Source organism: Pseudophryne corroboree, chromosome 3, assembly GCF_028390025.1.
Source record: "Pseudophryne corroboree isolate aPseCor3 chromosome 3, aPseCor3.hap2, whole genome shotgun sequence".
Lineage (NCBI taxonomy): Eukaryota > Metazoa > Chordata > Amphibia > Anura > Myobatrachidae > Pseudophryne > Pseudophryne corroboree.
In genome coordinates, this window is record NC_086446.1 from 320873957 (window position 1) to 320899442 (window position 25486).

Here is a 25486-nt window from a genome sequence, read left to right on the forward strand (position 1 = left end):
CCCATAACACTTTAAATGTAAAAATTGTGAAACCTGTAAGACACTATGGGAGTCATTCCGAGTTGATCGCTAGCTGCTTTCGGTCACTGCGCAGCGATCAGGCAAAAAAATCGGCACTTCTGCGCATGCGGCGCAATGCGCACGCGCGTCGTACTATTACAACGAACGATGTAGTTTCACACAAGGTCTAGCGAAGCATTTCAGTCGCACTGCTAGCCGCAGAGTGATTGACAGAAAGAGGGCGTTTCTGGGTGTCAACTGACCGTTTTCAGGGAGTGTTCGAAAAAACGTAGGCATGCCAGGAAAAACGCAGGCGCGGCTGGGCGAACGCAGGGCGTGTTCATGATGTCAAAACAGGAACTGAATGGTCTGAAGTGATCGCAAGCGCTGAGTAGGTCTGAAGCCACTCTGAATCTGCACAAAATTATTTTGTAGCCGCTCTGCGATCCTTTCGTTTACACTTCTGCTAAGCTAAAATACACTCCCTTTCGTTTGCACGGCTGCTAAAAACTGCTAGCGAGCGATCAACTCGGAATGACCACCTATATCACCCAAAACCTATTGTGCTCTGTCTCCCATTTTAAAATGGGACATTTGGTGGTTGGCCTATAAGAAACAGTCCTGAACATTTATTAATATTTTGCAGTTTAATTAAAGGGAATTTAAAAGGGTGTTGACTGCTGGGTAATGTAGATGTTTTATCTGAAATTGGAATTGTGTAATATGCCGCTGTCACTGGCAATGCTTTGTCCGGCATCTTTGATCTCAGCAGTGAATATCTGCCTAGGCATTTCCCTATATCTTACTGTGGGTACTGTTCATGTGGTGATGTCTGAGCAAATACACTAATACAGGTATATTAAATACTACTGTTTTGGCTTGTTCTGACCATTGTTGTGCCTGGCATTGGTATACCTTTCTGATCATCAGTTGTTACTGAGGTGGCCTGTTTTTGACTATTCTTATTTTACTTGTGACCCCAAGCTTGAGTTTATCTTTTGGCATGACATGCAAACACGTACTGGCCCATGGTCTGTCTCTCAATACTTTTGTGTTCTGTCTTCATATTGTTTGTTTATGTGCTGTCAGCTAATTGCTAGTGTGGCATCTGGGAACTGTGGTGGGGTGGCAAAGCAAAGAGGGGTGGTGCAGGGGTACAGTGTGGCATATGAGGCAGCACGGGGGCGTTGTGGCCATGCCCCCAATATACAATGCCAATTAATCACGTCATCAGCCACAAGACCTCGGTAAGTGGAAGGTTGGTAGGTGGGTTTGGGCCAGCTTTCGGAAACGTGCCCACTCTTCTGGGCAACTAGGAGCGTCAACCGATTTTCGGAAGCCTCCCGGTCGTTCCAGGACAGTAGGCAAGTTTGTAGTGTGGTTAACCTTTGTTCATGAACATAACCCATTACCTCTTTGTAAGGGTCTTTCGTGAGGAACGGTCAGGAATGTGACAGGAGAAATGAAACGGCAGAGAATCTGCACTTTTCTTATAACTGAATAAAGAGAAAACAAAAGCATGGCTTACTCTAGCTAAAATGCTTTAAAAAAGCCGTATTTCTCTAGCATCCTAGTGGTTACTGGGAATGTACTTTAGTACCATGGGGTATAGATCAGGTCAATTGGAGCCTGAAATCATTAGTGTGTGCTGGCTCCTCCCCTCTATTCCGCTCCTAGCAGACTCAATTTAGAAAAATGTGCCCAAAGAGCCGGGTGCATTCTCTGGAGCCCCAGAGTGTTTTCTTCAGAATTTATGTTAGTTTATTATTTTCAGGCAGCACTAGTTGGCAACCAGTCTGCCTGCGTCATGTGACTTGGGAGGGGACCGAACCAACTTAATATAGAGTTAATGGTTCGTATCCCCGCTGGCAGGACACTTAGCTCCTCAGGTGCTGTTTCTCACACTCCCAGAGTGTGAACCCACGCCGGCAGCATGCCGCCACCCCTAACATGCCGAAAGCTTTGACGCGGTGCAGTGAATACTACACCGGGGTCCCGGCTAGCAGGTGACATGTGGCGGCATAAGGGCGCAGCGGTCACCTGGCTCCGAGCTGCCGTGCCCGCTGCGGACCCCAAACTGTCTCAAAGGTAAAGGGGGTTTCTAAACTCCATTTTACACAGAAATAGCCAGTATAAAATAATAGAGACTGCGTGCCATTGAGGGGGCGGGGATTCCCAGAGAGCGGGACCAGAGGCTGAAAGGCGCCATTTCCTGCTGCTGCTGATTACAGGCTGCATGCTAACGCTGCTCCAACACAGACCCCCACTGATTCACCAATTGTACTGATACCAGGGGGCTTATAGTGAAAGGGGGAGCATATACAGTAGACTGTTTCACAAAACTGCTTTATTGAAATATATGTATATATATATATATATATATATATATATATATATATATACCAGCAAATAGAAAACCACAGCACTTGCCACCCCAGAAGCGGGGTGCAGTATCCGCACTCGCCACTAATAGGGTGGGGTGCATGTAGCCCATGGCCACCTACTCAAAAATATAGAAACAAAAAGTTCAGCACTCACCACAATGAGCTCACTTATCCTCACAACATCAATGAATAAATGAATAAATGATGGGGGTTTAGTTAGTGAATTGGCCAATGCACGGAAGCCTGCATACCGCTCGCCAAGGTACCGTACCTTCATGCAGGTCCTACACTATCACAAAATCATAAAAATTAAAACCTGGCAACTGTATCACATAATATAACTGCAAATATGCCCACTTGGTGTAAGGTGTACCTGCCATGAACTGCATGGCTTTTAAATAGTGATGTGCACCGGACATTTTTCGGGTTTTGTGTTTTGGTTTTGGATTCGGTTCCGCGGCCGTGTTTTGGATTCGGACGCGTTTTGGCAAAACTTCACCGAAAATTTTTTGTCGGATTCGGGTGTGTTTTGGATTCGGGTGTTTTTTTCAAAAAACCCTAAAAAACAGCTTAAATCATAGAAATTGGGGGTCATTTTGATCCCATAGTATTACTAACCTCAATAACCATAATTTCCACTAATTTCCAGTCTATTCTGAACACCTCACACCTCACGATATTATTTTTAGTCCTAAAATTTGCACCGAGGTCACTGGATGGCTAAGCTAAGCAACACAAGTGGCCGACACAAACACCTGGCCCATCTAGGAGTGGCACTGCAGTGTCAGGCATGATGGCACTTCAAAAAAATAGTCCCCAAACAGCACATGATGCAAAGAAAAAAAGAGGCCCACCAAGGTCGCTCTGTGACTAAGCTAAGCAACACAAGTGGCCGACACAAAGACCTGGCCCATCTAGGAGTGGCACTGCAGTGTCAGGCAGGATGGCACTTCAAAAAAATTGTCCCCAAACAGCACATGATGCAAAGAAAAATGAAAGAAAAAACAGGTGCAAGATGGAATTGTCCTTGTGCCCTCCCACCCACCCTTATGTTGTATAAACAGGACATGCACACTTTAACGAACCCATCATTTCAGCGACAGGGTCTGCCACACGACTGTGACTGAAATAACTGGTTGGTTTGGGCCCCCACCAAAAAAAGAAGCAATCAATCTCTCCTTGCACAAACTGGCTCTACAGAGGCAAGATGTCCACCTCATCATCATCCTCCGATTCCTCACCCCTTTCACTGTGTACATCCCCCTCCTCACAGATTATTAATTCGTCCCCACTGGAATCCACCATCTCAGGTCCCTGTGTACTTTGTGGAGGCAATTGCTGCTGGTGAATGTCTCCACGGAGGAATTGATTATAATTAATTTTGATGAACATCATCTTCTCCACATTTTCTGGAAGTAACCTCGTACGCCGATTGCTGACAAGGTGAGCGGCTGCACTAAACACTCTTTCGGAGTACACACTGGAGGGAGGGCAACTTAGGTAGAATAAAGCCAGTTTGTGCAAGGGCCTACAAATTGCCTCTATTTCCTGCCAGTATACGTACGGGACTGTCTGACGTGCCTACTTGGATGCGGTCACTCATATAATCCTCCACCATTCTTTCAATGGTGAGAGAATCATATGAAGTGACAGTAGACGACATGTCAGTAATCGTTGGCAGGTCCTTCAGTCCAGAACAGATGTCAGCACTCGCTCAAGACTGCCCTGCATCACCGCCAGCGGGTGGGCTCGGAATTCTTAGCCTTTTCCTCGCACCCCCAGTTGCGGGAGAATGTGAAGTAGGAGATGTTGACAGGTCACGTTCCGCTTGACTTGACAATTTTCTCACCAGCAGGTCTTTGAACCTCTGCAGACTTGTGTCTGCCGGAAAGAGAGATACAACGTAGGTTTTAAATCTAGGATCGAGCACGGTGGCCAAAATGTAGTGCTCTGATTTCAACAGATTGACCACCCGTGAATCCTGGTTAAGCGAATTAAGGGCTCCATCCACAAGTCCCACATGCCTAGCGGAATCGCTCTGTTTTAGCTCCTCCTACAATGTCTCCAGCTTCTTCTGCAAAAGCCTGATGAGGGGAATGACATGACTCAGGCTGGCAGTGTCTGAACTGACTTCACGTGTGGCAAGTTCAAAGGGTTGCAGAACCTTGCACAACGTTGAAATCATTCTCCACTGCGCTTGAGTCAGGTGCATTCCCCCTCCTTTGCCTATATCGTGGCCAGATGTATAGGCTTGAATGGCCTTTTGCTGCTCCTCCATCCTCTGAAGCATATAGAGGGTTGAATTCCACCTCGTTACCACCTCTTGCTTCAGATGATGGCAGGGCAGGTTCAGGATTGTTTGGTGGTGCTCCAGTCTTCTATACGCGGTGGCTGAATGCCGAAAGTGGCCCGCAATTCTTCGGGCCACCGACAGCATCTCTTGCACGCCCCTGTCGTTTTTTAAATAATTCTGCACCACCAAATTCAATGTATGTGCAAAACATGGGACGTGCTGGAATTTGCCCAGATGTAATGCATGCACAATATTGCTGGCGTTGTCCGATGTCACAAATCCCCAGGAGAGTCCAATTGGGGTAAGCCATTCTGCGATGATCTTCCTCAGTTTCCGTAAGAGGTTGTCAGCTGTGTGCCTCTTCTGGAAAGCGGTGATACAAAGCGTAGCCTGCCTAGGAACGAGTTGGCGTTTGCGAGATGCTGCTACTGGTGCCGCCGCTGCTGTTCTTGCTGCGGGAGGCAATACATCTACCCAGTGGGCTGTCACAGTCATATAGTCCTGAGTCTGCCCTGCTCCACTTGTCCACTTGTGGTTAAGTGGACATTGGGTACAACTGCATTTTTTAGGACACTGGTGAGTCTTTTTCTGAGGTCTGTGTACATTTTCGGTATCGCCTGCCTAGAGAAATGGAACCTAGATGGTATTTGGTACCGGGGACACAGTACCTCAATCAAGTCTCTAGTTGCCTGTGAATTAACGGTGGATACCGGAACCACGTTTCTCACCGCCCAGGCTGCCAAGGCCTGAGTTATCTGCTTTGCAGCAGGATGACTGCTGTGATATTTCATCTTCCTCGCAAAGGACTGTTGGACAGTCAATTGCTTACTGGAAGTACTACAAGTGGTCTTCCGACTTCCCCTCTGGGATGATGATCGACTCCCAGCAGCTACAACAGCAGCGCCAGCAGCAGTAGGCGTTACACTCAAGGATGCATCGGAGGAATCCCAGGCAGGAGAGGACTCGTCAGACTTGCCAGTGACATGGCCTGCAGGACTATTGGCTTTCCTGGGTAAGGAGGAAATTGACACTGAGGGAGTTGGTGGTGTGGTTTGCAGGAGCTTGGTTACAAGAGGAAGGGATTTAGTGGTCAGTGGACTGCTTCCGCTGTCACCCAAAGTTTTTGAACTTGTCACTGACTTATGATGACTGCGCTGCAGGTGACGTATAAGGGAGGATGTTCCGAGGTGGTTAACGTCCTTACCCCTACTTATTACAGCTTGACAAAGGCAACATACGGCTTGACACCTGTTGTCCGCATTTGTGTTGAAATAATTCCACACCGAAGAGCTGATTTTTTTTTTGTATTTTGACCAGGCATGTCAATGGCCATATTCGTCCCACGGACAACAGGTGTCACCTCACCATCAGAATCCTCCTTGTCAATTTCCTCCCCAGCGCCAGCAACACCCATATCCTCCTCCTTGTGTACTTCAACAGTGACATCTTCAATTTGACTATCAGGAACTGGACTGCGGGTGCTCCTTCCAGCACTTTCAGGGGGCGTGCAAATGGTGGAAGGCGCAAGCTCTTCCCGTCCAGTGTTGGGAAGGTCAGGCATCGCAACCGACACAATTGGACTCTCCTTGGGTATTTGTGATTTAGAAGAACGCACAGTTCTTTGCTGTGCTTTTGCCAGCTTAAGTCTTTTCATTTTTCTAGCGAGAGGATGAGTGTTTCCATCCTCATGTGAAGCTGAACCACTAGCCATGAACATAGGCCAGGGCCTCAGCCGTTCCTTGCCACTCCGTGTCGTAAATGGCATATTGGCAAGTTTACGCTTCTCCTCAGACGCTTTTAATTTTGATTTTTGGGTCATTTTACTGAATTTTTGTTTTTTGGATTTTACATGCTCTCTACTATGACATTGGGCATCGGCCTTGGCAGACGACGTTGATGGCATTTCATCGTCTCGGCCATGACTAGTGGCAGCAGCTTCAGCATGAGGTGGAAGTGGATCTTGATCTTTCCCTATTTTAACCTCCACATTTTTGTTCTCCATATTTTAATGTGTGGAATTATATGCCAGTATCAATAGCAATGGCCTACTACTATATATACTGCGCACAACTAAAATGCACCACAGGTATAGAATGTAGATGGACAGTATATTTAATGACGACACAGAGGTAGGTACAGCAGTGGCCTTCCGTACCGTACTGCTATATATAGTATACTGGTGGTCACTGTGTCAGCAAACTGCAAAACTAAAATGCACCACAGGTATAGAATGTAGATGGATAGTATACTTAATGACGACACAGAGGTAGGTACAGCAGTGGCCTTCCGTACCGTACTGCTATATATAGTATACTGGTGGTCACTGTGTCAGCAAACTGCAAAACTAAAATGCACCACAGGTATAGAATGTAGATCGATAGTATACTTAATGACGACACAGAGGTAGGTACAGCAGTGGCCTTCCGTACCGTACTGCTATATATAGTATACTGGTGGTCACTGTGTCAGCAAAACTCTGCACTGTACTCCTCCTATATAATATTATACTGGTGGTCCCGACTCCCCAGTCCCCACAATAAAGCAGCACACTGAGCACAGATATGGAGTGTTTTTCAGGCAGACAACGTATAATGGTGGTCACTGTCAGCAAAACTCTGCACTGTACTCCTCCTATATAATATTAATTATACTGGTGGTCCCCAGTCCCCGCATTAAAATAAAGCAGCACACTGAGCACAGATATGGAGTGTTTTTCAGGCAGACAACGTATACTGGTGGTCACTGTCAGCAAAACTCTGCACTGTACTCCTGCTATATAATACAGCTGCTCCCCATTCCCCACAATTAAGCAGTGTGAGCACATATATATATGCAGCACACTGAGCACAGATATGGAGCGTTTTTTTCAGACAGAGAACGGATAACTGGTGGTCACTGATCAGCAAAACTCTGCACTGCACAATCAAATTCAACAATAACGGAGAGGACGCCAGCCACGTCCTCTCCCTAACATTTGCAATGCATGAGTGAAAATGGCGGCGACGCGCGGCTGCTTATATAGAATCCGAATCTCGTGAGAATCCGACTGCGGGATGATGACGTTCGGGCGCGCTCGGGTTACCCGAGCCATACGGGAGAATCCGAGTATGGCTCGGACCCGTGTAAAAAGGGTGAAGTTCGGGGGGGTTCGGTTTCCGTGAAACCGAACCCGCTCATCACTACTTTTAAAAGGTACACTAGTCACCTGACACTGGCTGATAAATTACTAAAGGGCAGCTGACACAGGTTTAAGGTAATTGGGGTGCATGAACAAAGTTTGTGGCCACAGTTAATGAGTTAACCAAGGATTAACCCTGAAATATACCAGCAAATAGAAAATGCAGGCTTCCGTGCATTGGCCAATTCACTAACTAAACCCCCATCATTTATTCATTTATTCATTGATGTTTTGAGGATAAGTGAGCTCATTTTGGTGAGTGCTGAACTTTTTGTTTCTATATTTTTGAGTAGGTGGCCATGGGCTACATGCACCCCACCCTATTAGTGGCGAGTGCGGATACTGCACCCCGCTTCTGGGGTGGCGAGTGCTGTGGTTTTCTATTTGCTGGTATATTTCAGGGTTAATCCTTGGTTAACTCATTAACTGTGGCCACAAACTTTGTTCATGCACCCCAATTATCTTAAACCTGTGTCAGCTGCCCTTTAGTAATTTATCAGCCAGTGTCAGGTGACTAGTGTACCTTTTAAAAGCCATGCAGTTCATGGCAGGTACACCTTACACCAAGTGGGCATATTTGCAGTTATAATTATGTGATACAGTTGCCAGGTTTTAATTTTTATGATTTTGTGATAGTGTAGGACCTGCATGAAGGTGGGGTACCTTGGCGAGCGGTATGCAGGCTTCCGTGCATTGGCCAATTCACTAACTAAACCCCCATCATTTATTCATTTATTCATTGATGTTGTGAGGATAAGTGAGCTCATTTTGGTGAGTGCTGAACTTTTTGTTTCTATATATATATATACACCCAGCGGAGTACTGCCCTGACTGAGGTGTTATGTGCTGGTCCCGATCCTCTCTGTGTTACTCCATACAGACTTGTGGGATTATTGTGCTGATTCACTCTCTGTATTGTCACTGCACTGTATCTACACATAACTGTGTTTTTCTGCAATAAGTACTGTATGTCTGGGGAAAAGTCTGTGTGTCCCTCATGTAACATTAAGTTTACTCCTCCGGAAGGGTCTCTCCTATGTACCCAGTGTTCACTACCCTCACAAGGTAGTGCTATGCAGGAACCTGAGTAATTAGAATTTTTCAAGGGAATGATTGCTAATAGTCATACAGAGTTAGCTGCCACCAAAAGGCAGGAAAGACAAACCCTTAAACTATATATAAATATTTTTTTGTTTAAGACTGCTGACCACAGACAGACTACTCAGCCCCCTCTGCTGGTCTCTCATAAACATACACTCCCACAGATGCCCAAGTCTGCTCAGATACTGAAATACCAGACTTGGATGAGGGAGAGATACATGTGGAAGAGGGCAAGCTCTCTCCCCGGGTGTTGAGGTCCTGATTTCTTATAATAGAGAAGTCCTCAACATTCAGAAAATAGAGACAGAACAAGAGGAAATAGTCTTTTTATGCAAATCCAAAATCCTTTGCCACTTTTCCTATATCAAAGAAATTAAACTCGCCGGCGTGGGTCAATCCTGACAAGAAATTTCAAACCCCAAAATGGTTACTTAATTCCTTTCCTTTTCCAACTAAGGATAGAAAAGTGTGGGTAAATCCCAGCAGTGTCCAGGCTGTCACGCAAAATTGTGCTGCCCGCACCTGGGGCTATCTCTCTCAAAGATCCAGCTGACCGCAAAATTGAGACTACACTAAAATCAATTTTTACAGCGGTGGGCGTTGCTCAACGACCCACTATAGCTTGCGGCTAGATTTCCAGGGCCATGGTAAAATGGTCTGATAATATAATATAGGGATTGGATTCCCTACCATAAGAGGAGATAATCACACTACTGCATCTTATACAGGATGCTGTTAATTTTATGAGTGAGGCTATTAAAGAAATGTGTCTCAGCAGTGGCCATGCGATCTCGCCTCAAAGGGTTCTGTGGCTGCGACAATGGTCAGCGGATGCTGACTCCAAGAAAAGTGTAGAGAATCTTCCTTTTACAGAAGAGGCCTTGCTGAGGGAAGAACTGGATTTCTCAGGCAACAGCGGGTATGTCTACATATCTGCTGTCTACTAAGCCTCCTGCTAGACGTCCCTATCCTGGACCCTCTCTGCAGTCCTTTCGTGTGTCCAGATTCAGAGGCAGAGCCAGAGGTGCCTCCAATGCTGCTAGAGGAAGTCAAGGTAAGTTCCATAAACCAGCAGCTGCTGGATCTCTGGACCAGGCCTCCAGATCCTCATCCACGAAGTCCACCGCATGACGGTTGGCCCCAGCAGCAAGGTGACTTCCAGGTAGGTAGGTAGGTGCTCGCCTTCAACACTTCACCCATCCATGGGCAAAGTCCTGCCAGGATCCTTAGGTGAGGGATCTCCTATCCCAAGGATACTGGCTGGAATTTCAGGAGCTACCTCTTCTCAGATACTTCAGTCCAGCTTACTAGCTTCACCTGTAGCAAGTGTTACCTTGAAAAAGGCCATTCACTAACTGCTTTCAACAGGAGTTATTGTTTCAGTACCTCCTCCGCTGCACACAAATCGATTTTACTCAAGTCTCTTTGTGGTTCCCGAAACCGGACGGCTCGGCGCAGCCGATCTTGAACCTCAAATCCCTGAACCCGTATCTATGTGTGTTCAAATTCAAGATGGAATCCCTAAGGGCAGTGATCTCCGGTCCGGAGGAGGGGGAGTTCCTGGTATCCCTAGATATCAAGGATGCATACCTTCATATATGGCCCCCTCATCAGGCTTACCTTCGGTTCACTGTACTGGATCACCACTTCCATTTTTCAGGTCTCTCTCCACAGCTCCAAGGGTATTCACAAAAGTCATGGCGGAGATGATGCTTCAATTGCGCAAGATGGGAGTCAATATAGTCCCATACTTGGACGATCTCCTGATAAAGGCGGTGTCCAGGGAACAGCTGCTACAAAGCATTGACTTGACTACTCGCCTGCTTTTAAACCATGTATGGATCCTAAATTTCCAGAAGTTTCACCTGGAACCATCTCAGAGAATTCAGTTCCTGGAAATAATCCTGGACATGGTATCTCATAAGGTATTCCTTCTGTAGGACAAGGCCCTGTCTATCTAGGCTATGGTCCGCTCAGTGCTCAGACCCCGCAAGATCTCGATTCATCTTGCATTCGCTTGCTGGCCAAGATGGTAGCCTCATAAGAGGCGATACAGTAAGGCAGGTTTCATGCGCGTCTATTCCTGCTGGATCTGCTGGACAAGTGGTCAGGTTCTCACCTGCACTTGCACCAGAGTATAACTCTTTCGCCAAAAGCACGGTTCTCCCTGTTTTGGTGGCTACAAGTCTCTCACTTTGTGGAGGGTTGGAGTTTCAGTCCCCAGTCTTGGACTCTACTGACATGGGATGCCAGCCTCCAGGGTTGGGGTGCTGTGACCTAGGGCACCCAGTTCCAGGGGAAGTGATCGAGTCAGGAATCTGCACTTCACATACATGTCCTGGAACTCAGGGCAATTTACAATGCTCTTTTGCACTAAGATTGTCACCTACACTGCAGTTTTCTCTTCTATAAATAGGGAGAAGAGGAGAAAAATTACTTTTCTCTAGCTTAAATGATGGAGAAAATAGGTATTTATGGTTACTAAATAGAGCCCTATATCATTAATAATAAAATTATATCCCTCTGTCAGTGACATAAAGACATGCTGCTATATTTTCTACTTGTTGTCCTCTGCTAAAATGAGCATTTATGGCTGATTTACAGTACTGTACTGATGGTTTGCCTTGGGAATGACCAGCTATGTGAGTTATAGATGTCTCCAAGCATTTATTTCATCCATAAATGCCCTTTCATCAAAAACACTAAGAACACAGAAAGTACTAATATGTTATATGCAGATCATATCGCCTGATAAACACAAATATGGCCCAGAAGACAGAATTTTGAATCATGCTCTAGCCTGTACAAACCTGACTTTGATATTCAGGAATTATTCATTTTCCTCGTACAGTACATAAATCCTTCTCATCTCTAAATAAAAAATCTATTCTACCGTGTACAGCCTACATAATTGGTTCTCCTATATTGTTCTCATTCAGGAAAGAACATTTTTATAGATCCACAGATTAGAGTACTGTTAGCGACCTTAGGCCAAGTTTTATACTGTATATCTATTATCAGCAGCTTAGCCTCAGTGCTGTAAACTGTGGCGAAAGCATACCTCCCAACTGTCTTGATTTTCGCGGGATAGTCTCGTTCTTTTGGGACTGTCTCGCTGTCCCACCCACGGGCCGCAGTGTCCCGCGGTGTGTGTGTGTGTGGGGGGCAGTTGGGAGTCTCCTGTCACAGAGCAGCGGTGAATAGACGGGCACAGCTTCTATTCACGTCAGGGAGAAGTGAGGGAGAAGGGGCATGCCAGCAGCTCACAGAGCGCTGGGCATGCCCCCTTCAGTGACGGACAAGGGAGGCATGGCTTACAACCACGTAAAGCCATGCCCCTTTTGAAGCCACGCCCCCTTTTCGGGACCTTTTTGAAAAACAAGAAAGTTGGGAGGTATGCGAAAGTCAAGAAAACTTGCATTAAATATTTGTATTGCATATTACTGTTGTGTAACCTTGTCCAGCACTTTTGACAATATCTATGAATACACTTTATTGATCTTTTTTCCTTTTAGAAAAAGAGCAAGGTTCATTACCACATTGCCATTGTGATTAACTACCTTGGACACTCCATCTCTTTGTGTGCTCTTCTGATGGCATTCACTCTATTCTTAAGGTTGAGGTGAGGACATTTTTGAGGGGAGGGAGACTAAAGCAAGTGATTTAACATTCCGGTAGCATGTATTTTAATGTTCCTATTTTTTTCTTTTGTTACCTGTGTTACTTTCCATAAGGAATACATATGATATCCCTGCAGACGGGGTGCCGGCTGTCACTATACCGACAGCTGCATCCCGTCTGTCAAAATCCTGGTTGCAATCGACACGATTCGGGCCCGGTGGCTCGATTCACTCGCCACAGGTAATTTTCCCACTGGGTTGGTGGGTGGACCCACCAACCGAGTGCAAATATTCGAGATTCCAATCAGCGGCATTCATCGGCTGTCAGGATTACGGCATCGGTCTCCTGAGTGCTGGGATCCTGACAGCCGGGATATTAACTGCATCCCTTCCATAAACACATGACTGGTCTGAACATAAATGCTTTTTTTACATTATACTTTTATTTCCATAATGTCAGTATGCTATATTTGTAGCAAAAGAGACCTTCATAGCATAATGCTCAATTAGTGCAATGAAAGGGACTGGGTAGTAAAAATTTTGAAAGAGCTCAAGGTCTTTGGGGAATGTGATTGGACAGAAGTTGCATCTGGTTAAGTACGTGCCATGCTTCCTAAAAGTTTGCATACCCCAATCTTTCAAATTTCTCATGACCCATTTACTGTTAATTATGGGACCAGGCTTGTTGCTATAAGGGTGGGGAATTGCATTTGCCTCTGTCCCACTGTGCTCACTGGAGAAGGATTACTGTTTGATCTCTTGATTCTTAAATGTTACCAGAGTGGTCCACTATGCACCTCTAGGTAGTCTATCATGTCCTCTAAATGATGTCCTATCACTTGTGGTCACCAGTGCAACCATCTGACTGTATGCACCACAAGAAGTTGCACAGATCACTGTCAAAGATAATGGTCAACCATGATGTGCCAGAAATGCCTCTCAAACCAAAATACAAAAACACAGAAGAAGACTGTGGGCGAAATGTAGCAAGTGGAAAAACACGGCCAAACCTCAGAAAATGCTGTTTCCAGAGGTTTGGACATGTATCGCATATGTACCAAGCCCCAAAATGCGATAGAGGCCTATGGGCTTCTATCTCAATGCCAATTCTGAGAGGGATCCAACTGGATTTCTCCCAGCACCTCCCACGGCGCACACGTCACTTGAAGCATTCACAGATAGTACTCAGAGTCCTAAATGCAGAAGTTCTATCATCACAAAGAACAGCTCTTACCGCAGGAGCTGTCCTTTGTGATTTTTTTCATGCATATGGCATTAGTAAATGCTGATATGCATGCAGATGATATGGGATGCATCACAAGCAAAATGCAATGCTTGCTGTATCCAGCCCTGTATCTGGTTAAACTGGGAATCAATATGATTTATGTCCATTTATTCATTAAACAGATATCTCTTGGCTTATCTTCCTGTCTTGATAAACTACCCAGAGCCCATAACCATAGGGTTATACACTGTCACTTGTAATTCTTTATACTGTGTTTTACAATATACTACCTGTACTATACTTAATAATTGCCTAGGCTATTCCAAATAATTCATGTACTTTTTACCCTCAGCCAGGAGATAAGCATGGCCCACTTATCAATAATTGCATTTGCATTGCGATCTGGGAGCAATATTAGTGCCCATAATCGCAATGCATTATGCAGTTTTCCCACTGGCATGTATCAAAGAGCACACGCAGAGATAGTGGCTCCAAAAGGAGTCCATCCTTGCTATCTACTCCTATGTGTGGTCTAATGACCATGCAAGCGCTGCGGCCCTTGCCATGGAGTGTTCAGAAGGAACCATCTACAAGTGATTTCTTTGGTAGAGGGCTACAGTGGCTAATATAATCTTCAGATGGTGTAAGCTGTGTGCACCAAACCTTGTAAATATAACAGCATTGGACCCCCCATAGAAACCTAGAGATATCTAATGCGGACCCTCCTTCATATTTGGGGGGATAATAAATATTTGCGGATAAGCCGCAAATATTTATAAGTAATCCCCTAAACGATCTAACATAAATTCATTGTCATCCCACTTACCTACTAGCAGTACAACAGTTAAAAACTCTGCAGTAGACCTGATTTAGCCTTATTTATCTTTAACGCACAGAAGATAGTGTTACAACATAAGGAGAATCCGGAGTAAAATCAAGAGTGGACTAACATGATAATTTGGGTTAAAAGCTTGGTGTAGTACAATAGATGTTTCATGTCTACGGGTAGCTGTATCAAGCCTCGGAGAGCGATTAAGTGGAGAGAAATAAAGTACAAGCAAATCAGCTTCTGTCATTTTTCTAGCACAGACTGTGGGTACTTTGGGGTTTATTCATGAATCACTGAAAAGCATGGAGACAAGGACCAGTGGGGAGCTTGCCCATGCAACCAATCAGCTTTGCAGGAAGCCTTTATCAAGTACAGTCTATAAAATGTAAGGAAGATGTTGATTGGTTGCCATGTGCAACTTCTCCACAGGTCTGTTTCTCCACTGTTTTCACTGCTTCATGAATAGACCCCCTTATCTCTCTCCATGTTATCTATCTCCAAGGCTTGATATATCTCCTCCTATGTCATTCAAACATAGTGGATCAATTATGATTTTGACATATGCTTCAATGGGTTAACACAACATTTTTCTAAATGCAATAAACTTAACAACATGGGTGAAATACTAGTAGCCTGTGATTTGCAGGCAATGGCAAGATTGTCTGATGTTTTAAAGTGGCAATCATTTAAAAGGCAAAACTTTGGTTCTGTCTTTTAAATGATTGCAACTTTAAAACATCGGACAGACTAACTGGAAGCTCACCGATGCCTGCAAATGGTAGGCGATTATATTTTCCCCATAATCTTCTCTTGGCCCAAGAACTTACATGTCAACCCTTCCTATTCAGGAGCATCCGTTGCTTGCGCAACATAATTCACTGGAACCTCATAACAGCATTTATTCTTCGAAACGTCACCTGGTTTGTGATGCAGCTCACACTCAGCCATGAGGCGCATGACAGTAATGTGGTATGTAACCCTGACCTTAGCGACCTAGCAGTCTTTTGAATTTTACATCTTTATTGTACTGCAATGATTTTCTAGCTGCATTCCTCACTATCTGTATTCCATGCATGTGTTTCACCCAGACTACTCAGCTTACTGCCTGGATGGTTTATGCTGATAACCTAACCTAGGTTGTTTTTTTTTTCCACACTGGTGCAGTCTGGCAGAGCAATATCATTGTAATACTACTGAGAGTTTTTCAGCATTCTCTGCATCTGAGTCAGCAATTTTCTGTGTGTACTATATATCAATTTTGTACAAAGGTGGCAGGAGCAGGATCTCTTTCCCAGCGTCTCCGTATACTGTATACATTCTAAACCTGCAGTCACAGAGCCTGGTGGCTTATCTTGTGGTTGCGGGTTATAATAACATATGGTTGACCTTGTAAATTAAGCAAACTATCAAGTAACTAGGCAAATCCATATTGCACTGAATGTGGGGCAGATTTAACGTGCAGAGAGAGTTAGATTTGGGTGGGGTCGGGTGTGTTCAAACTGAAATCTAAATTGCAGTGTAATGCCCCCTACAGACTCAGCGATCCGCCACCGAGCTGCCCGACGGTGGATGCTGCCGACCCGGCTGCGGGGGGGAAAGGTGACGGTGGAAGTGAAGTTTCTCCAATCCCCCCGTCACCCGGCTCCATAGCACTGCATGCTAATATGGACGAGATTGTCCATATTGGCCTTCATGCATAGGCGACCCGGCACCAACAATGAAAGAGCACGGGGCCGCGCATCGTTCATCGTTGGTGCCTACACACTGAACGATATGAACGAGTTCTCGTTCATTAATGAACAAGAACGTTCATATCGTTCTGTGTTATCTGCCAGTTTGTAAGGCCCTTAATACTTAAGCAGCCACTATTTACAATACCCACCCAAATCTAAATCTCTCTTCGCGTTACATCTTCCCCATCCACAGTGCAACATAGTTTTGCCCAGATGCTTGATACAGTAATTTGCTTTACCATATTACAAAGATTTGTCATTTACTTAGACTACACACAGGAACACAGAACGTTTCATCTACTAGAGAGGAAACTAGCAACAGAAAGAGGGCTGTAATAACTTACCTTTTTTTTTTTTTCTTCCAAAGAGTAATAATGGAGGGCCTGCATTGGATGGAGGTCTAGTAGTACACATACACTAATTATAAGAATTACACTTACAGTGCCCATAGTCCGCTCTGAATACAGCCTTGGTGAGATGTTGGCATAATCTATCTACTGGTGAGATAGAGGTTAACAAAGTGGAGATTTTCATTCTCTTTCTAAGTATTTGCCTTTTGCTTCTTCTTCCCTCAGGTGTGGTGCCGTTTGGTTACTATAGCTCATAATTATTTCTACGTCACCAATTTTTTCTGGATGTTCGGTGAGGGCTGCTATCTGCACACGGCCATTGTCCTAACATATTCCACAGACAAACTACGCAAGTGGATGTTCATCTGTATTGGCTGGTGTAAGTCACTATATTAAACTTTCTATCGGTCGATGACGTACTGCATGACATCATTGCACGATAACCTTACTAACTAAATATGAAGTAACTTAACTTATGTAGAAATAACGACACAGACTACTGAAATGCCATTAAAATCAGTCAACCGTTATTTATTTATAATACAAAAACTAAGTATGGTGGCAATAAGAAAGAACGGCCAGATCATCAGTGACTTATTGCCGCTACGCATGTCCACGACATGACGTTATTTATCTCATTGGCTACGCCAATAAATGCTGAGTCTCAAACTCTCTCCCCAATACACCATAATAGGGCCGGCCAGACAGCCAAGCCCAATGACCACCGGTAAGGAGGGCCAGAGTATACAATGTATTGGGCAAAGAGCGCACTTCCAAACAGCAGCGTAATAGCCACTATAACTGCCGTTCTTTCCAGCCCCACACCGGCCCAGAAGGAGCCGGTGTCGCCACCATACTCTAAAAACCCATTAGTACAAAACAACCTGACTAAGCGCTAACCAACTGAAACCAAGCTATCGAGTACTCTAAAAACGCTTTCCAAAAATAAACAAATACCCTCATCAGTCAAATGGACGCCATCTGGTCTAAAGAAATGGGCGTCCCTAAAATGAATAAGTGGGTGGGAGACTACTGCGCCACCAGGATCCAAAACTTTCCTGCCAACAAAAGCATTAACATTGCGCCGGGATTTGTCCAATACGACAATAAGCAGCGGACTATGTCAAACCTGCCGCTGAATGATTGCGGACCAAACAATCCAACACCAAAGCCACCATGTCATGACCTGCTCCAAACCACGCGCCATCCGATGATGTAATTCAAGGGAGGGCAGAGATCCTATGTCGTTACCCCCTAGGTGAATGACCAACAGTCCCGGGGGGCCATGGGATTTAACATGCAAGGTCAAGGCAGGCAGAAGTTCCTCCCATCTCATCCCTCTATGACCTAACCATCTAACCCATTGTAAAACGGTAACAGAAGCTAGCTGAGACCCTGGACAGAGGCGACCTAGCTGACCAATAAAGAAATGAGTGGCCCAAGATCCATACAGGGCGCATGTTGAGTGACACTCCTGAAAATAAATGAATACAACAGGTTAATAATGTAACTCAAGCACAACAGAACTAACCAACAACGTACAGGAAGGGCCGGCCAGGGGAGGGGAGGGGGGAATGACCTGTCCCAAAGTGAAAACCTGCAAAACCCGCCACGGAAGGCGTGAACCCCCCCCCCCCCCCTTCCCCTCCCGGGTTCTCAGGAGAAAGGCATGGCAAAATCCAATAGGACCCTCACCGTTCAAACGGCGACGAGTGGCCAAAAAGGTTGAGTCCAGTCGTGGAAAAATAAGAAGACAGGGAAACCAGACAGAGCCGAGGCTACCCTCGCAGACGACACAGAAAATTCAATGCGGGCAAAGCGCAGGCACCTCCACCCCAACTCGCCGGCCCGCCCTCCTGTTGCCTCGCGAGCAAACTGAAAACGGAACAAAATTCAAAACAAGAAAAATACAAATGCATAAAAATTAACATTGGCCAAACCAAAGGAAAAGGCCGTCCAGAAACAGGAAAAAACATTATCTGACATAACCTTTATAGGCATTGGATTTCCAGCGACCAAGCAATTTAATCTCAGCCTCTGGGAAACCCAATGATGGTGCTGTTGTCGCAGCCCCAATGCGAAAGGAATGCGTGCCATACATCGATGCCATACATAGATACATAGATGGCAACAATACCAATGCAAGGAGGCACTTCCTAAATACCCACCGGAATCGGTAAACTGTCAACGGGGACCCATCGAGGTGCATGAGCCACGCTCCGCCACCACAAGGCCTCGAGCCACAGTATGCATGGGCCAATATTACAGGACAGATGCTGGTGTTGGGGCAGGCAGGTAAGGCAACCCAACGCCCGTGCCTGCCTTCATTTGCATACAAATGTGTCTGCCTGCAGCACCTGGGACTTAAGCAACGGTGAGACTGCTGACCTGGAGGGCGCCACCAACTCGCCAATCTGAAAGGCTCCGTGAAAAGCCATCGCAAAGGCGAGCCGGAAAAGCAACACCTCATGGTGAGATCCGCAAACGGACGGTAATACGTCCATTAAACTACCCAGAATTGTAACTGATATAGGACGCCTGCGACCTCCTGAGACTGGAGCATCACGCTCCCAGCCCCGCAGAAAACTCACTAAAAAACTTTTAGTGAAATCATGTCTACCATGCAAACGCAGAAAAAAGGAGATTCCTGAAAGCATCTCCCCGACAACAACGTTCGACTTCCCAGCAACATACAGACTCCAGATAAAGTCCAACAGTAAATGAAAAGAAGGCTTACCTTCATTCCGCCTGCGTGCAATAAATGTCTCCTACTGACTGAAAGTTGCCCGATATTTCACCAGCGTGGCTGAAGCCACCGACTGTCTTGCCAAAGCAGTTATCCCTGCCATATAACCTGCCAAGAACGAGAAAGGCAAACATCACCCTTAAGCACCGCAGCTGGAACCACTGCGCGAAACCTATCCGACTGTCGCCTAGAAAGCGCATCGGCAATGCAGTTGTCTAACCCTAGGATGTGCAACGAAGTGTACATTAAGACGTAAGCAGTGCAAGACCAGATGGGCCAACAACCGAAGAACTGGAAGTGAGGACGATCGCTGCCCGTTGATCGCCTGGACCACGCCCAGATTCTCACACCAGAAGACCACGTACCGGTCTCTGACCCACTCACCCCACAGCTCCAAAGCAACTACAATGGGAAAAAGTTCCAGCAACAAAAGGTTTCTGATCAAGCCCAACTGGAACCATGAATCCAGCCAAGGGGCAGCAGACCATGCACCATCAAGGTACGCACCGTACCCCCAGGAACCCGACGCATCCATGAACAGCTGGAAACCTGGACTATGGACTGGATCCGACAGCCAAATGAACAAGCCATTGAAATTACTTAAAAAGGCATCCCAAACAGATCTCTGCAAATCTCGGATGACAATCTAATGAAGTGATGTGGCTGACACACGCCAGCTGTCACCCACTCCAATTTGCGGCCAAAGACCCTACCCATGGGAATGACCCTGCAAGCAAAATTGAAAAGACCGAGAAGGGATTGGCACTGGCGCAAGGTAACCTTGCCGCCTGCCAATGCCCTCTCAATCCCCCCATACAGTTTGGAAACTTTGTCTAAGGGCAAATGGCAGCAGCCCCTCTCAGTATCTATTTCTATGCCTAGATACGAGAGGCAAGTACATTTTTCTGGAGCGATCGGTACACCGAACTCAGAAAAAAGTGCGTTTAAGGAGAATAGCAATCGCGCACACCTGTCCGAGTTGGAAGGCCACACACACAGGAAATCGTCTAGATAGTGGGCGACTCCCATTTCACCCGTCCCAGCGCAAACGCACCAATGGAAAAATTAACTAAAAGCCTTGAAAGAAGCGCAGGAGACCGAGCAACCCAAGGGTAGGCATTTGTCGATGTAAAATCCGTCATCCAGCCTAAAGCCCATGAAACTAAATGAATCAGGGTGCAATGGCAAACGACAAAACGCAGACTCAACATCAACTTTACCCAACAACGCATGGGGGCCCGCTGCTCTGACTAAGGGGGTCATTCCGAGTTGATCGCATGTAGCAACTTTTTGCTGCTCGTGCGATCAACTAGACGCCGCCTATGGGGGAATGTATTTTAGCATAGCAAGGCTGCGTTCGTTTGTGCAGCCCTGCTATGCTAAAAAAAGTTTTGTGTGAAACAAGACTAGTCCTGCAGTTAGAAGCAAGCTCTGCATCCATCTCTGAATAACCCCTCATTTTGGAGTGCATATTACCTTAGTTAAAAGGGACTCTGTAGCTTGTATTAATAAAGGGGGTAATTCAGAGTTGATCGCAGCAGCAAATCTGTTAGCATTTGGACAAAACCATGGGGGTAATTCCAAGTTGATCGCAGCAGGATTTTTGTTAGCAATTGGGCAAAACCACGTGCACTGCAGGGGAGGCAGATATAACATGTGCAGAGAGAGTTAAATTTGGGTGGGGTGTGTTCAATCTGCAATCTAATTTGCAGTGTAAAAATAAAGCAGCCAGTATTTACCCTGCACAGAAATAAAATAACCCACCCAAATCTAACTCTTTCTGCACATGTTATATCTGCCTCCCCTGCAGTGCACATGGTTTTGCCCAATTGCTATCAAAAATCCTGCTGCGATCAACTTGGAATTACCCCCCATGTGCACTGCAGGTGTGGCAGATATAACATTTGCAGAGAGAGTTAGATTTGGGTGGGTTATTTTGTTTCTGTGCAGGGTAAATACTGGCTGCTTTATTTTTACACTGCAGTTTAGATTTCAGTTTGCACACAACCTACCCAAATCTAACTCTCTCTGCACATGTTATATCTGCCCCCCCTACAGTGCACATGGGGGGTCATTCCGAGTTGATCGCACATAGCAACTTTTTGCTGCTTGTGCGATCAACTTGACGCCGCCTATGGGGGAGTGTATTTTAGCATAGCAAGGCTGCGTTCGCTTGTGCAGCCCTGCTATGCTAAAAAAGTTAGTGTGAAACAAGACTAGCCCTGCAGTTACTTACCCTGTGCGATGGATCCTGCAATGAAGGTCCCAGAATTGACGTCAGACATCCTCCCTCCAAACGCCTGGACACGCCTGCGTTCGCTACTCCACTACCAGAAAATGGTCAGTTGACGCCCCGGAACGCCTTCCGCCTGTCACTCTTCTTGCAATTGCTTTCTTCGTTACTCTCGTCGTTGCCCAGCGACGGCCGTTGCTGGGCAATGACGTGCGTGCACATTGCGGCTGGCACACACGCGCAGAACAGACCCATTTGCACCGCTGCAAAGAACCGCAGCATGCGAACGGGTCGGAATGACGCCCTAACTTCAAAGCGTCGTCAAACAACTGATACGTAACCGAGGACAGCACCTCGGGAATTGTATCATTAACTGACGCGCCATACGGGTGAGAGAGGTGCTGGATTAGCCTAAATATGCCAGGAGTTTTCTTAGGTGCCACTCCAACCGGGAATAATACCAAATTCGGCAAAGTGGCTGCAGCAAAGAGGCAGGCCATGCGACCCAGCCGCACCTCTTTGACCACCTCCTCTTTCAAGACGTGGGGAAGGTACCTGGCCGAGCGCAAATTCTGAGGAGCAGATAAAGGGACCTCGGTAATGGGAAGGCGAAAGCCCACGCTAAAGCCTTCCAGCAAAAATAGTACCTGAGAGCGAAGCGGGTACCAATTCAGCCATTTGCGCATGGCGCCAACCCTGACGAGGAAAGGGGCTTTACTTAGCGCTGTTAATGCCGGAGGATCTGCCGCCTGATCCCGCACCGGCAGGCTTGGGACATTCCTTAGCTGGATGGGATTCTCCGCAACGCAGGCAGCTGTGTCGAAAACAACATTTCAACCCGGATCCACAATTACCGTTGTTAAAGGCACAACAACGACCTTTGCCCTTTTTGCCCGTGTTGGAACAAAAGGAACCCCTATCGTTTGACCAAACAGGCTTGGCAGGAGAGGCTTCTGCAGGCTCGAAGGAGTTCTGCGTAAAATCAAGCCAGACCTTAACATCCTTCACTCCGAAGGCCATGATGTGCAGCCCGTGCTGCTTGTGCCTGAACTCTTCATCATACTGGAGCCATGTGAGAGGCCAGTTGGAACAAAACAGACCATGAATAATGTGCATATAGCGCACAATGTTCATAGCCTCTTCCAGTCGCGTCTCCAGATAACAGGCTGAGAAGTTATAGAACCACCTGAGCCAGTTAACATAGGACCGATAGGCGTCCTTACCTATCCCACTCTTTTTCTTGGCCCCCACCAACGTCTTACGGGTCTTGGATGTCAAGGCAAAGACATCCACGGATTTCCTGCTATTGGTACGATCACGTATCCACGGGAGGAGACCGTGCAAAACCTTGGTGAAAGGGCAATGCACGACATCGCTGGGGCTGCCCTCTTCCGGACTACTGCTGCTATGCCTATGGCGACGCTTGCTGCGCTTGCGGGAACCCCCATGCCTGCGGCATGTACCCCTTGAACACTCGGCATGCCTATCGTCACTCGCATTCTCAGCTGCACCAACCAGCTGACCCTGTGCGCAATCAATATCAGTCTCACCTGACAAAGAGGCTTGCGTCCAAGCCCGGACGCCGCGTGAGAAAAAGGGTGTATGCGCCGCAGCCACCGCTCATGCCCTGCGACCCTGTGAGGACCCCCCAGGGTTAACATTAGTGGGGACTAATCCCCTGGAGGCTGGCACATCATGACCCCCAGGGGATAATATCGTCTGTCCCATTATGGATCCTCTGTGGGTCATAACAGTGGGGACCAAACCCCTGGAGGCTGGCACAGCAGTACCTCCAGGGGATAAAACATCCTGGTCCCTTATGTGCACCCCCGGCGCAGCCCCGACCTGTGTGCCACGTGTAGCAACGGGGGCTAATGCGGGGGCAGAGGGAACACTAGCTGTAAGAGACGAGACCTGGCGCCAGCCTCCAGAGCGTGCCGCGGGTCCCCCGGCGGCACCTGCCGCGAGACCGCCGGGGGCAAACCCCCACCGCATTTGCACGTGGGGAGAGGAGACTACTGCCAGGGAGGAGGATGGACGGCGGCGCATAGTGGATGCTCTGCTGAAGCCGTCGCGTTCCCAAGGTAACGGGTGGGGGAGGGACGCCTGTCTTATACCGTATTCAGATAGCAAATGCCGGATCCCACCCGGTAAAAGAAACGTGTCCTTACCGGGTGGGATCCGGCATTTGCTCCCCTCTGCTGGCTTTCCGACCCGGCAATATACCGGGTTCCGACCCGGCAATATACCGGGTCGGTTGCCATAGCAACGGGGGGCGCAGCAGGTGCGGGGGTGGAGGCGGCGCTGGGAGATGAGCTCATCTCCTGCGCCGCCTCTCCCTATGCTGTGAATGGGAACCGTGTCGCATCGACGCGGCTCCCATTCACACTGCACACATTCACACTGCACCTGACCCGGTAATCCTTCTTTTATACCGGGTTGAATTACCGGGTCAGACGACCCGCTAATTCTTTCACATCGCACACTGACCCGTGTCGACACGGCAATATGCCGTGTCGATACCGGGTTATTTGTGCGATGTGAAAGGGGTATTAGTGGGCGAGCAGCCATTGTATCAGTTTAAGCAAACCCCTGGGCTATATAGCTCAAGTAGAGAAATGAAAAGGGGGAATGGAAAGATAGCAAGGAATAAGCTGAGACAGAGGATAGAAAGGATGAAATAAAGACATATAAAAAATTAGAACAAAGAACTGCTAATATAAGAAACAAATTGTTACTCACAGGAACAGCACGACCTTCTCAAGGAAAAATCTGGAGAGAAAGAGGCAGATGAAACTCCTGCCTCACACAAAATGTCCACTAGCTCCTCCCTAACACTCCCATTATTCTAATTAAAATCCTGCCCCCCAAACCTATTAACTGTTTAATAATCTAACCAAACTGTGCAAGGCTCATACAATCCTACAGCCTTGAAGTATACGATCACTTGCGCTTATTTGCACTCGCTCTTCATACTCTGGAATCTATGGGATCTGAAGTCTTACCTGCACACACAGGCATATCACGGCAATAAGTAATTAAGGGTCTCCAGCATTTACCATAGTTCACATGTAGGGACAGGGAAACCAATAGGAGCCTGTCCTTGCAGAGTGTAAAAGTAAAGCGATTAGGACCCATCTGTTCTACTGCACATGCACGAGTGCTGGGGATCCCTCTTCCAGCAACTTTATAAATTTGCCACTTTAGCAGCCTCTATAGAAAGATCCAGGGGCTGCTTTGTGGTAGAGAATGGTAGTTGTACATCTGCTGCAGTACCCATACATACATCCACAGGATCCTATGTATTGGCAGGTAGCCCCCGAATACACCTCGGCAAATTTTGGATCACATTTAATACCGAGTGATATGTTTGTTATCACTCGTTACTAATCTTAACTGGTGCTGCAAACAATCAGCTCCTACAGTAACTGTCATTTTTCAGTGACAATTAGGAGCTAATTGGCTGGAGCACCATTTAATATTAGTAATGGGGCCCATTGTTTGATAAATATGCCCCTTAATGTTGATTCAGTATGCAAAATAACTGCCTCCTCTATCTGTAGGCACCAGTTACCAATGCAGATAAATTCCATAGTGTTTTCCTTGCACTGTTTGAAAGACAAGCCAAAGATTTTTTACTGATTGCTTTTCTGTCAAGAAAGCCTGGCATTTATGTGTTATATACTTACCATATACAGTAGGGGGCATGAGTTGTAACAGTATTAAGAAACATTGAATATATAAGAAAATTATTGTTCAATCATAACGAATTATATCCCAACTAATTCTAAAAA

At 46.5% G+C, this 25486-nt stretch overlaps 1 protein-coding gene across 2 annotated transcripts in view; it reads left to right on the top strand.

The window, feature by feature from the left end:
• The window catches only part of CRHR1 (corticotropin releasing hormone receptor 1), a 526098-nt gene that overhangs the window by 471477 nt on the left and 29135 nt on the right, over positions 1-25486 (top strand). For both annotated transcript variants that reach the window (XM_063963514.1, XM_063963515.1), the window contains 3 exons: positions 12472-12578; positions 15479-15599; positions 16939-17092. In XM_063963514.1, the coding sequence (XP_063819584.1) occupies positions 12472-12578; positions 15479-15599; positions 16939-17092 (382 nt within the window). The remainder of the gene's footprint in view (positions 1-12471; positions 12579-15478; positions 15600-16938; positions 17093-25486) is intronic.